This window comes from Dermacentor andersoni, chromosome 7 (genome assembly GCF_023375885.2).
Source record: "Dermacentor andersoni chromosome 7, qqDerAnde1_hic_scaffold, whole genome shotgun sequence".
NCBI classification, from domain to species: domain Eukaryota; kingdom Metazoa; phylum Arthropoda; class Arachnida; order Ixodida; family Ixodidae; genus Dermacentor; species Dermacentor andersoni.
Genome location: NC_092820.1, coordinates 12,533,813 through 12,546,934, shown reverse-complemented (window position 1 = coordinate 12,546,934; position 13,122 = coordinate 12,533,813). Strand labels below are relative to the sequence as shown.

General features: G+C 51.4%; 1 protein-coding gene across 3 annotated transcripts in view; it reads left to right on the top strand.

The window, feature by feature from the left end:
• LOC126535560 (isoaspartyl peptidase/L-asparaginase) overlaps positions 1-13,122 on the top strand; it is a 263,028-nt gene that overhangs the window by 191,105 nt on the left and 58,801 nt on the right. For all 3 annotated transcript variants that reach the window (XM_050182387.3, XM_055073205.2, XM_055073206.2), the window contains one exon: positions 12,266-12,495. In XM_050182387.3, the coding sequence (XP_050038344.1) occupies positions 12,266-12,495 (230 nt within the window). The remainder of the gene's footprint in view (positions 1-12,265; positions 12,496-13,122) is intronic.

The window sequence follows — 13,122 nt, the reverse complement described above, 5'->3', positions numbered from 1 at the left end:
GCACGTTGCTGGCGATTGGGCCAGTTGCTTGCGCGCGCACGGTCCCGAGTAGGTGTTGAAGAGTTGCGTAGGCAAGGCGATAGCGCAAACCTATGAAGCCAATACGGATGAGTGAAGCATGCACACCCTGCTAAACCGCCACTGCTGCTGCTAAATGAACTTGAGTGGTCTGTAGGACGTCTATATAGCCATGCTACTGGCGACTGTGCGCAGGCGCAGCTCCGAGGGCAGCAGTGAGCTGTCAGAATCACGCCTAGAGTCTGATGACGCACGTTGCTGGCGATTGGGTCGGTTGCTTGCGCGCGCACGGTCGCGTGTAGGTGTTGAAGAGTTGCGTAGGCAAGGCGATAACGCAAGCCAGTGAAGCCCATACGGATGAGTGAAGCATGCACACACTGTAAACCGCCACTGCTGCTGCTAAATCAACTTGAGTGGTCTGTAGGACGTCTATATAGCCATGCTACTGGCGACTGTGCGCAGGCGCAGCTCCGAGGGCAGCAGTGAGCTGTCAGAATCACGCCTAGTGTCTGATGACGCACGTTGCTGGCGATTGGGCCAGTTGCTTGCGCGCGCACGGTCGCGAGTAGGTGTTGAAGAGTTGCGTAGGCAAGGCGATAGCGCAAACCTATGAAGCCAATACGGATGAGTGAAGCATGCACACCCTGCTAAACCGCCACTGCTGCTGCTAAATGAACTTGAGTGGTCTGTAGGACGTCTATATAGCCATGCTACTGGCGACTGTGCGCAGGCGCAGCTCCGAGGGCAGTAGTGAGCTGTCAGAATCACGCCTAGTGTCTGATGACGCACGTTGCTGGCGACTGGGCCAGTTGCTTGCGCGCGCACGGTCGCGAGTAGGTGTTGAAGAGTTGCGTAGGCAAGGCGATAGCGCAAGCCAGTGAAGCCAATACGGATGCGTGAAGCATGCACACACTGTAAACCGCCACTGCTGCTGCTAAATCAACTTGAGTGGTCTGTAGGACGTCTATATAGCCATGCTACTGGCGACTGTGCGCAGGCGCAGCTCCGAGGGCAGCAGTGAGCTGTCAGAATCACGCCTAGTGTCTGATGACGCACGTTGCTGGCGATTGGGCCAGTTGATTGCGCGCGCACGGTCGCGAGTAGGTGTTGAAGAGTTGCGTAGGCAAGGCGATAGCGCAAGCCAGTGAAGCCAATACGGATGAGTGAAGCATGCACACACTGTAAACCGCCACTGCTGCTGCTAAATGAACTTGAGTGGTCTGTAGGACGTCTATATAGCCATGCTACTGGCGACTGTGCGCAGGCGCAGCTCCGAGGGCAGCAGTGAGCTGTCAGAATCACGCCTAGTGTCTGATGACGCACGTTGCTGGCGATTGGGCCAGTTGCTTGCGCGCGCACGGTCGCGTGTAGGTGTTGAAGAGTTGCGTAGGCAAGGCGATAGCGCAAGCCAGTGAAGCCAATACGGATGCGTGAAGCATGCACACACTGTAAACCGCCACTGCTGCTGCTAAATCAACTTGAGTGGTCTGTAGGACGTCTATATAGCCATGCTACTGGCGACTGTGCGCAGGCGCAGCTCCGAGGGCAGCAGTGAGCTGTCAGAATCACGCCTAGTGTCTGATGACGCACGTTGCTGCCGATTGGGCCAGTTGCTTGCGCGCGCACGGTCGCGAGTAGGTGTTGAAGAGTTGCGTAGGCAAGGCGATAGCGCAAGCCAGTGAAGCCAATACGGGTGAGTGAAGCATGCACACACTGTAAACCGCCACTGCTGCTGCTAAATGAACTTGAGTGGTCTGTAGAACGTCTATATAGCCATGCTACTGGCGACTGTGCGCAGGCGCAGCTCCGAGGGCAGCAGTGAGCTGTCAGAATCACGCCTAGTGTCTGATGACGCACGTTGCTGGCGATTGGGCCAGTTGCTTGCGCGCGCACGGTCGCGTGTAGGTGTTGAAGAGTTGCGTAGGCAAGGCGATAGCGCAAGCCAGTGAAGCCAATACGGATGCGTGAAGCATGCACACACTGTAAACCGCCACTGCTGCTGCTAAATGAACTTGAGTGGTCTGTAGGACGTCTATATAGCCATGCTACTGGCGACTGTGCGCAGGCGCAGCTCCGAGGGCAGCAGTGAGCTGTCAGAATCACGCCTAGTGTCTGATGACGCACGTTGCTGGCGACTGGGCCAGTTGCTTGCGCGCGCACGGTCGCGAGTAGGTGTTGAAGAGTTGCGTAGGCAAGGCGATAGCGCAAGCCAGTGAAGCCAATACGGATGCGTGAAGCATGCACACACTGTAAACCGCCACTGCTGCTGCTAAATCAACTTGAGTGGTCTGTAGGACGTCTATATAGCCATGCTACTGGCGACTGTGCGCAGGCGCAGCTCCGAGGGCAGCAGTGAGCTGTCAGAATCACGCCTAGTGTCTGATGACGCACGTTGCTGGCGATTGGGCCAGTTGCTTGCGCGCGCACGGTCGCGAGTAGGTGTTGAAGAGTTGCGTAGGCAAGGCGATAGCGCAAGCCAGTGAAGCCAATACGGATGAGTGAAGCATGCACACACTGTAAACCGCCACTGCTGCTGCTAAATGAACTTGAGTGGTCTGTAGGACGTCTATATAGCCATGCTACTGGCGACTGTGCGCAGGCGCAGCTCCGAGGGCAGCAGTGAGCTGTCAGAATCACGCCTAGTGTCTGATGACGCACGTTGCTGGCGATTGGGCCAGTTGCTTGCGCGCGCACGGTCGCGTGTAGGTGTTGAAGAGTTGCGTAGGCAAGGCGATAGCGCAAGCCAGTGAAGCCAATACGGATGCGTGAAGCATGCACACACTGTAAACCGCCACTGCTGCTGCTAAATGAACTTGAGTGGTCTGTAGGACGTCTATATAGCCATGCTACTGGCGACTGTGCGCAGGCGCAGCTCTGAGGGCAGCAGTGAGCCGTCAGAATCACGCCTAGTGTCTGATGACGCACGTTGCTGGCGATTGGGCCGGTTGCTTGCGCGCGCACGCTCGCGAGTAGGTGTTGAAGAGTTGCGTAGGCAAGGCGATAGCGCAAACCTATGAAGCCAATACGGATGAGTGAAGCATGCACACCCTGCTAAACCGCCACTGCTGCTGCTAAATGAACTTGAGTGATCTGTAGGACGTCTATATAGCCATGCTACTGGCGACTGTGCGCAGGCGCAGCTCCGAGGGCAGCAGTGAGCTGTCAGAATCACGCCTAGTGTCTGATGACGCACGTTGCTGGCGACTGGGCCAGTTGCTTGCGCGCGCACGGTCGCGAGTAGGTGTTGAAGAGTTGCGTAGGCAAGGCGATAGCGCAAACCTATGAAGCCAATACGGATGAGTGAAGCATGCACACACTGTAAACCGCCACTGCTGCTGCTAACTGAACTTGAGTGGTCTGTAGGACGTCTATATAGCCATGCTACTGGCGACTGTGCGCAGGCGCAGCTCCGAGGGCAGCAGTGAGCTGTCAGAATCTCGCCTAGTGTCTGATGACGCACGTTGCTGGCGATTGGGCCGGTTGCTTTCGCGCGCACGGTCGCGAGTAGGTGTTGAAGAGTTGCGTAGGCAAGGCGATAGCGCAAACCTATGAAGCGAATACGGATGAGTGAAGCATGCACACCCTGCTAAACCGCCACTGCTGCTGCTAACTGAACTTGAGTGGTCTGTAGGACGTCTATATAGCCATGCTACTGGCGACTGTGCGCAGGCGCAGCTCCGAGGGCAGCAGTGAGCTGTCAGAATCACGCCTAGTGTCTGATGACGCACGTTGCTGGCGACTGGGCCAGTTGCTTGCGCGCGCACGGTCGCGAGTAGGTGTTGAAGAGTTGCGTAGGCAAGGCGATAGCGCAAACCTATGAAGCCAATACGGATGAGTGAAGCATGCACACACTGTAAACCGCCACTGCTGCTGCTAACTGAACTTGAGTGGTCTGTAGGACGTCTATATAGCCATGCTACTGGCGACTGTGCGCAGGCGCAGCTCCGAGGGCAGCAGTGAGCTGTCAGAATCTCGCCTAGTGTCTGATGACGCACGTTGCTGGCGATTGGGCCGGTTGCTTTCGCGCGCACGCTCGCGAGTAGGTGTTGAAGAGTTGCGTAGGCAAGGCGATAGCGCAAACCTATGAAGCGAATACGGATGAGTGAAGCATGCACACCCTGCTAAACCGCCACTGCTGCTGCTAACTGAACTTGAGTGGTCTGTAGGACGTCTATATAGCCATGCTACTGGCGACTGTGCGCAGGCGCAGCTCCGAGGGCAGCAGTGAGCTGTCAGAATCACGCCTAGTGTCTGATGACGCACGTTGCTGGCGATTGGGCCGGTTGCTTGCGCGCGCACGGTCGCGAGTAGGTGTTGAAGAGTTGCGTAGGCAAGGCGATAGCGCAAACCTATCAAGCGAATACGGATGAGTGAAGCATGCACACACTGTAAACCGCCACTGCTGCTGCTAACTGAACTTGAGTGGTCTGTAGGACGTCTATATAGCCATGCTACTGGCGACTGTGCGCAGGCGCAGCTCCGAGGGCAGCAGTGAGCTGTCAGAATCACGCCTAGTGTCTGATGACGCACGTTGCTGGCGATTGGGCCAGTTGCTTGCGCGCGCACGGTCGCGAGTAGGTGTTGAAGAGTTGCGTAGGCAAGGCGATAGCGTAAGCCAGGGAAGCCAATACGGATGAGTGAAGCATGCACACACTGCTAAACCGCCACTGCTGCTGCTAAATGAACTTAAGTGGTCTGTAGGACGTCTATATAGCCATGCTACTGGCGACTGTGCGCAGGCGCAGCTCCGATGGCAGCAGTGAGCTGTCAGAATCACGCCTAGAGTCTGATGACGCACGTTGCTGGCGATTGGGCCGGTTGCTTGCCCGCGCACGGTCGCGCGTAGGTGTTGAAGAGTTGCGTAGGCAAGGCGATAGCGCAAGCCAGTGAAGCCAATACGGATGAGTGAAGCGTGCACACACTGTAAACCGCCACTGCTGCTGCTAAATGAACTTGAGTGGTCTGTTGGACGTCTATATAGCCGAAGCCAATATAGCTATGAAGCCAATACGGATGAGTCAAGCATGCCCACACTGCTACGCTGCCACCGCTGCTGCATTACTCAACTTAAGCAACCGTATTGTCAAGGGTGAATTTGGCAGTATGAAAACACCACATTGTCTTCTATATATCTACATACTTTCTTAACTTTAGAGCTTTCATTATGGGTTTGAAGTATTCTGTCGCGTTGCAAGAAATACCGGTGCTATGCTGTGCCATTTACACACACAGCGTTTTTTTAATGTAGGTGATGCCTCCTAGGCTAACAGAGGCTGCCTTCAGGCGGCTGTGTTGCATTTCTGAGACTGCAGTAGGTGCCATCCTATGCGCCTTTTGTAATGCAACGAGCCCATGTCGGTGATGTCAAAATAATTCTTAATACTGCTTCGTGTGCGAATAACAAAAATTTCCTGGCTTTCTGGCTAAGTGCGAGTTTAATTTTCGTCAAGCTCAGGACACACCGAACTGTCCTATCAGAGGTACTACAACTTCGTTCCAATCACATCGCGCAGTGATATTTAGCAGTAATAATTTAACATGTGTGCACTTTCATTGCTTTAGTAAGCGAAGCGATTGTATTGTTCAACTTACAATATTCGTATACGCACGACCTATGTGAATAGCTTATTTGTGTAAGTTATTCTGATGTTCTTTACTTGCACCGTCAGAGTAATATTTGGATAAGTGAATGTCTTGTAGTGCTCTTGGTAATCTGCTTGCTGTGTGTATATACAGGGTGTCCCAGCTAACTTTAGCCAGAGTTAAAAAAAGTAAGCCGATGCACTATAAGAAGACGCGACCAAATGCGTGTTGCTGACTATAGTATGGTGTAAGCCATACAATTTTTGGTTTCTGCTTAATTGCTTTAGTAAAAAATAATTACCCACTTGTGAAGCAACGAAGTTAGGCAAAAAATTCCAATTGGAAGCTATAGAGCGCTTTGCAAAACGCGTCAAGTTAAAGTTTTCAACGTAGGTGTATTGTTTTGCGCTTGGTTCAGATAACCGCGAAAAAGAAAATGCCACGTGACGGGCCCGCTACGCATCGGCATTGCAGCGCTCCCAAACATTTCTCGTATAAATTAACATAGCATATAGCAGGGTGTACTGCCGCTTAAAAGCGACAGGGCAGTGAGGAAGGCGTTGAATGTGCGATTTATGCACCCGTCGAGCTTTCCTTGCGGTGGTTTATGGCAGCGATGAGCAGGCGCAGCGGCAGGAATGCCGGCTATATGCTATGTATTTTTTCATGTGGTGCGTTTGAGAGCAGTGAAATCACGGCGGGCAAGCATAACATGTCACGTGGTATTTTTTTGTATTCCGCGGGCATCTGCACTAAGCGGAAAAACACTCATGCCTAGTAGATAGAAAGATGGAAACTATTTAATCAGACGTTTTAAAAAAGCTCTCTACAAGTATTTAATTGGAATTTTTTGCGTAACTTCGTTGCTTCAGAAGTTGGTTAACTAATCTTGACTAATTATGCAACTAAGCAGAATACCAAAAATCCTGCGACTTGCTCTATGAGCCCTGCTGCCTCAGGCCACGCGCCTCGTGCCTCGAGATCCACGTGCACGCCGGGCCGCCCGACGACGACTTATCTGAATGTTTTTTCTCTCTTCAAACGTAGCCGCAACCTAGCGTTATCGTGGTCTATCGTGGTGTGGGCGGGGATTGGCGCATTGTCAGGCATTCAGTTGCCTTTTCGCCACCCCTTCCCGCTGTACCACTGGATATGTATGCTGAACTGATGATGAAATAAACCATTCATTCATTCATTCATTCAAAAAAAAAGAAACCTAGAAAGTTGACCGAACGAACTCCACAACAGGAATAACAAATAACGAAGTAGAGATGAACGACACGGAGCCGACGTTCGACAGTAACAGCGGAAAAACACTATGCAAGACCGGACCGTGGGGGATGCTACTAGCGCGACATCAGAAGAAGAAAGAATCCATCGGAACGTGGAAGACGCAGAAGGAGTTCTCATACGAGCACAGCAAGGGGCAGAACACGAATGATGGAAAACGGCAGCAAGCCCCTCAAAGGCCACGGGGCCACAACAACACAAGCAAGCCACGTCCTCGCTGGCCAACGACCCCACCGCTACCAGAAAACCATAACAAGATTGCTTACAGACCCAAAGCCAGTGTTCAAGTATCAAACTGTAAAGACGGAGTGATAGCAAGAGCATGCGGAGTTACACCCCAGGAGCTCTACGCCAAAGTGATCATACAGACACAGTGGCAACAAAACTTAATTCTGGCAAGTACCGAAGAAGAGGATTGCGCACTTAAACTAGCAGAAATAACAAGCACCGAAATAGGACACGCAACATACAAATTCACGCCGTACCTCAAGCCGATTCCGAGCACTGTACGTGGCGTTGTTCACGGAATAGAGGAGGGCACCACCGACGAGCAGCTAGTAGATCTACTAGCAACGACCAACAAGTGCAAAATCCTGTACGCTAGAATGCTGGGAAGATCGACGTCGGCGGTGATCACCTTCGAGGGCCCGCACGTGCCGTTCTACGTTAAAGTGGAATGTACGCTCATCCGCTGCAGACCCTACAGAAAGTCAGTCCAGTAGCGCATATCTTGCGGGGAGATAGGACACAGACAGGACGTCTGCCCTGTGCAAACGACAAACTATGTGACAACTGCGGAGAACACAACGCTGATCCAAATAACCACCAATGCGAGCCGAAGTGTAAGCTCTGCGGAATGCCCCATGAAACGGCGAGTAGAGACTGTCGAAGGAAGCTGAAACGAGCCCCGCCACCGTTGAGAGTCAGGGAGCGGTCAAGATCGAGACAGAGAAGCTTCTGGTACCAGGTCAGCGTAGTAACTACCAACGACAACGAGCACATGATGACCATGTCAGTATCGCCGCAGTCACCGAATGAGACTGAACAGACAAAAAGATCCAGATCCAAGTCGGGATCGAGATCGAGGTAAAGAAAACCGAGCGTCCCCCGGTTAACGGCAACGGGATTGGAACACGACACCCAGCGCAAGGTAAGCTGGGCCAACGTCATCACAGGGCACCATCATACGTCGAGGGAAAATAATGGCGCTCAAACCACAAGACACTCGAAGTACGAAGACACGATAATGATTCTCCGAAGACAGAACGATGAATTGAAGCGAGAGCTAGAACAGCAAAAGAAGAAGACACAAGAGATGGAAATCAGCACAGAAAAACAGCTCGAATACCTGATGCGAGAAATAAAACAACTACGGAGAGAACAGACCCAGCAATCGCAAACACCACTAGCGCGGCCATCATTCCCACCACCACCATCATCACCAACACGACCAGAGCCATCAACACTGGTGAACCAAGCGGTGATAACGCAAAACGAATTCAAGACACGTGAAGATCGCATCAACGCCAACGTGACCGTCATGATGGAAACCACACTGTCCACAGTAACGCAGGTTATGCAAACTACGGTAACACAAATGATACAGACTGCGTTCCAATCTCTCAAGAGTGAAATAGAGAACCAGATTGAGGCTCTACAGACCAAAATGACACAATCCGGAGAAACTTTCAGTCAACGCATCCATATGCTAGAAGAAAGAGATAATGCTCGCAAGAAACCTAAGTACCCTGCGAGAGAAGCCAAGATAATGAAGGCCCTAAGCGAACAAGATGGCGAGGCTAACTAAAGAGAAAGATGACTACAAGCAACACCCACGGCTGAAAATTTGGCAATGGAGCTGTGATTCTATCCGAAGTAAGAGAAGCAACCTTGTACTATTCTGCATGCAGTTTGACCCAGATAACATAGCCTTACAAGAAGCCGAAGCTGAAGAGTTCAAGGTCAGTGGTTACCTCACTAACGAGGACAGCAATCCTGACCAAGAAGGCCATCAACGCTCAGCGACACGACATCCAACACTGCGTCGAACACACCCTCGTCGAAATCGTACCCGAGAAAAAACAGCAGCAAAACCTCTTTGTGTCAAACGTGTACAGCCCACCCAAGGACCACCTAAAGGATCTAGACAAGCAAATGCGAGAGGTGAAGAAGTTGAGCAAGGGTACCGGGCTGATAGTCGTTGTAGATTTTATTGCTCCCCATGGGGCCTGCGGTTATGCGGCCTCAAAGAAACAAGGAGGAGATGTGCACAACGTAGCTCAACAACACCTCCTCACGCTACTCAACGACCCGCAGACAAGAACGCGCATCGGCAACAGTGTATCTAGAAACACCAGCCCCGACCTCACATTCGTACACGGACTCAAACAGTATGAGTGGAGCTACATGGACGAGAATCTGCGTAGCGTCCATTATATAGTGCAAACGATCATCCCGCAACACCAAGCAACGATGAAAATCGGAAAATCCAAGATCACGGACTGGCGGGCCTTTCACAAAGACGAGAGTGCCCTTAATGCGACGATAGACGACATAGAAATATGGATCAGAGGAGTCGTGGAAATAGCCGAGATGTATACGAGGACAATCACTATGTCGCAAGTCACCCCCGTCGTAGACTCCCCCACCTCCTTACTCCGCCTGTGGGAGGCGCGGGCCTCGCTAAACGCTGGCAGCGTAACAAGTGGTACCGGAAACTCAAAATTTGAATCTCCAAGCTGATCAAGGAAACGCAAGAGTACTCTGAACAACATGACAGAAAGAACTGGCGCGAAACATGTAACAAGCTTCAAGGGACCTTAAGCAGCAAGCGCACTTGGGCGGTACTCGAGACTCTCCTATCAAAGAAGGAGAACAAGACCGCCGCAATACAGAAAGAGCAGAGGCTCATACACAACCACCCGGGGAAAGAGGAAGATATTATCAAAAAAGTGAAGGAGAAGTTCCTCGGTACGGAGCGGAACGTAACTGTAGATTCGCACTTTGACGAGTATCGAGGCAACCTAAATCTAGAACTGGATCGGCCATTCACAGATGCAGAAATCGAGACGGCGTTGAGCAAGCTCACCCGCAACACGGCGCCGGGGTACGACAGAATAAACAACAAGACACTCCGGAACCTTGACGGACCCCCTGTAGACGCGCTCTTAAAATACATCAACAAGTGCTGCGAACACGGTAAAGTACTACCGCAATGGAAACATGCCGATGTAACCATGATACCTAAACCCAACAAGCCCATCAGCGTGCAGAACCTTCGACATATATCCTTCACCTCGCGTGCTGGAAAAGTCTACGATCACATGGTCCACAACCTCATGATCTAACATCTGGAAGACTACGGACCCGTCCCAAACACCATGTTCGGATTTAGAGCTCACCTGTCTACGCAAGACCTATTACTGCAGGTAAAGAAAGAAGTCATTGACAAATTGGAGACGCACAGCAAAAGAGCCATCCTCGCACTTGACGTGAAAGGGGCTTTCGACAACGTGTCACACGAAGCCATACTGCAACACCTCAAGGTATATAACTGCGGTGAAAAAATATATAATTACATCTAAGATTTCCTGAGAGAACGGACAGCCACTGTGGGGATAGGCAACCTACACTCTGAGCAGTTTGACGTACCGTAAAATGGAGCGCCACAAGGCTCCGTCATTTCGCCGATGCTATTCAATCTGGTGATGAGCTCGCTATCCAAGCAACTGAAGCAAATAGAAGGGATTGGTCATGCAATATACGCTGACGACCTCACCATCTGTACTACGGGAGGACGGACAGGTAAACAGCAAGAGGCTCTGCAAGAAGCGGTTGACACAACGGAAAAGTACCTGGAAGCATGTGAACTGACGTGCGCACCTGAAAAGTTGGAGCCCTTGGTGCTAAGAAAGCGCACAAAAGGCCGACAACCGCAGCACATACCAGACCCGGTAGTAAAGGTGGGAGGCATTATGATTCCCCAGGTTACGACACTTCGCATCCTCGGACTCCTGATTCAAAAGGACGGGGGCGGGGAGTAGAGTTGAAAAAAATTCAGAGAACTGTGCAACAATTAACCCACCTTATCAAAAGAGTGATGAGCAAAAGTCACGAACTCAAGGAAGAAGACTGCACGAGAATGATATAAGCGCTGCTCACGAGCATCGTCAGGTACGGGACCCCATACGTTGACATGAAGAGCAGTCAACGAGACAAAGTAAACGCCCTCATCAGAAAATCCTACAAAATTGCCTTGGGCCTGTCCCCCTCCACGTCCACAGCGAAACTACTCAAGATGGGAGTCCACAACACGTGCGAAAAGCTCGTGGAAGCGCACAACGTCAAGAAACTGTAGAGACTAAAGCTGACAAAGACGGGAAGAGCCCTGCTCCAAGATCTGTGCTACCAAGTCAAGGATGAGAGGCACCTACCACAGCGTATCCCACACGAGATCAGAGACAAGCTACACATAAGCGCAATTCCCAGAAAGATGCATCCCGAGTACGACAAGGAAAGGAAATAGGCGAGAATACAGGCGCTCAAGCACGCACTCGAACGCACCAACAGCAAAGAGGAAAATGTGAGATACGCGGACGCAGCTGCGTACAGAACAAACTACCTATTTGCAATCAGTGGGGTCGACGAGAAGGGTGAACAACTTACAGCCACATCCATACGTGCCAAGGACGCGAGTACAGCGGAAGAACTGGGCATACCTCTGGCCATCGCAACGTGCAAGAAGACCCTGGTTACCATGGGGACGGACTCGCAAGAAGCATGCAGAAGGTATATGAACGGAAGGCTCGGAAAGGCAGCACTTCAGGTCTTGACCAACACCGAGATATAAGCACCACAAATCCTCTGGACGCCGGAACACGAGTCTCTCGCGGGGAATCAGATCGAGATCATGCACGCCGAGCCATCTCTGACACACAGAGAACATGGTCCAACGACTGTGACGAGGATGACGATCGGATATCCAAGAAGTACTCGGATATCTTGGTGCACTACAGGAAGTAGAGGCGTCGCTACCCGCCGGCGCATAAGACGATGAGTTTCTGAAAAAGAAATAAAACAAATAAAAGTCTAAAGTACACTCTTTATTGCATATGGTTGACATGGCACTGCTCATGGAACACATTTTATGGAAATGTTAACGACGTGTTGAAAAGGTATCAGCTAAATCGTTCGATTTCTTGTGGTCTGGTAAGGAAAGAATGAACGTTGTGCTAATGTATAGGGATTTTTTCTGTCTGTTTTATTAAGATAACTAAATGGGGGATTCAATTTACCTACAGTAACTTATTACAGGACATTCTTCCTCGTTGCATACTTGGGTCTTGCATATAGTGAGGGCATGACCTCCACGCAGAGAGCACGACACAGTTGGTGCTGTGGCAGTGGACGTAGCCGGCCACGTGGCGTGTGCCACATCAACAGGCGGCCTTACGGGTCAACTTTGCGGCCGGGTGGGTGACAGCCCTTTGGTGGGCGCTGGTGGATTCGCCGACGACTCTGTGTGCGCCATCTCCACCACTGGCCATGGCGAGGCAATTGCTAGGTCGTGCCTGGCATACGACATGGCTACCCGTCTGCAAGCCGGTGAGTTTCTGTGAACTGCCTTGCTTTCAATAATATGCATGAAGGCCATTGGGTGGTTATAAATGTGTGCCAAGAGGAATTTAGACTTGTGATGACCCAGCTGATTGTCCACTGTTACTCGGAACAGATGCCCCCTGAAAAGTTGCAGAGGGTGTGCTTGATCATGTCTCATTTCCACTGGGCAACAGTTCTGCGAATGACATGGAGTGCTAATCAAAGTACTGTTGTAAAGGAGTCTATATACAACATAATGCGCATGACACAGGAAGATGGACACTTGAAGCGATGAGCAGTAGTTGAGCCATGAATGCTTCCTGATGAGGTCAAGCGCCCTTGTCCAAACATCGGCTTCAACAACACTCCTTGTTCAACTACTAACAAGGCTGGAAGTTGGGCAAGTTGGTTTAATTTTTGAAGAAATGAAATGTCGTGCGCTCCCTTGTCTCCCTTTCGTCCATCTATGTTCCAATTGCACTGCTTTTACGACTACGAAAACCAAACCTGGGCCATCCAGCAGGTCTCGGCGGCTCTTGAAAGAAAAAGGCCGAGCGAAACCGACAGAACGTTGCCCGTCCGGGCGACCGACCGCGGGAGTAACACGCGCTGGAGTTGAGTAGAGACCACCCG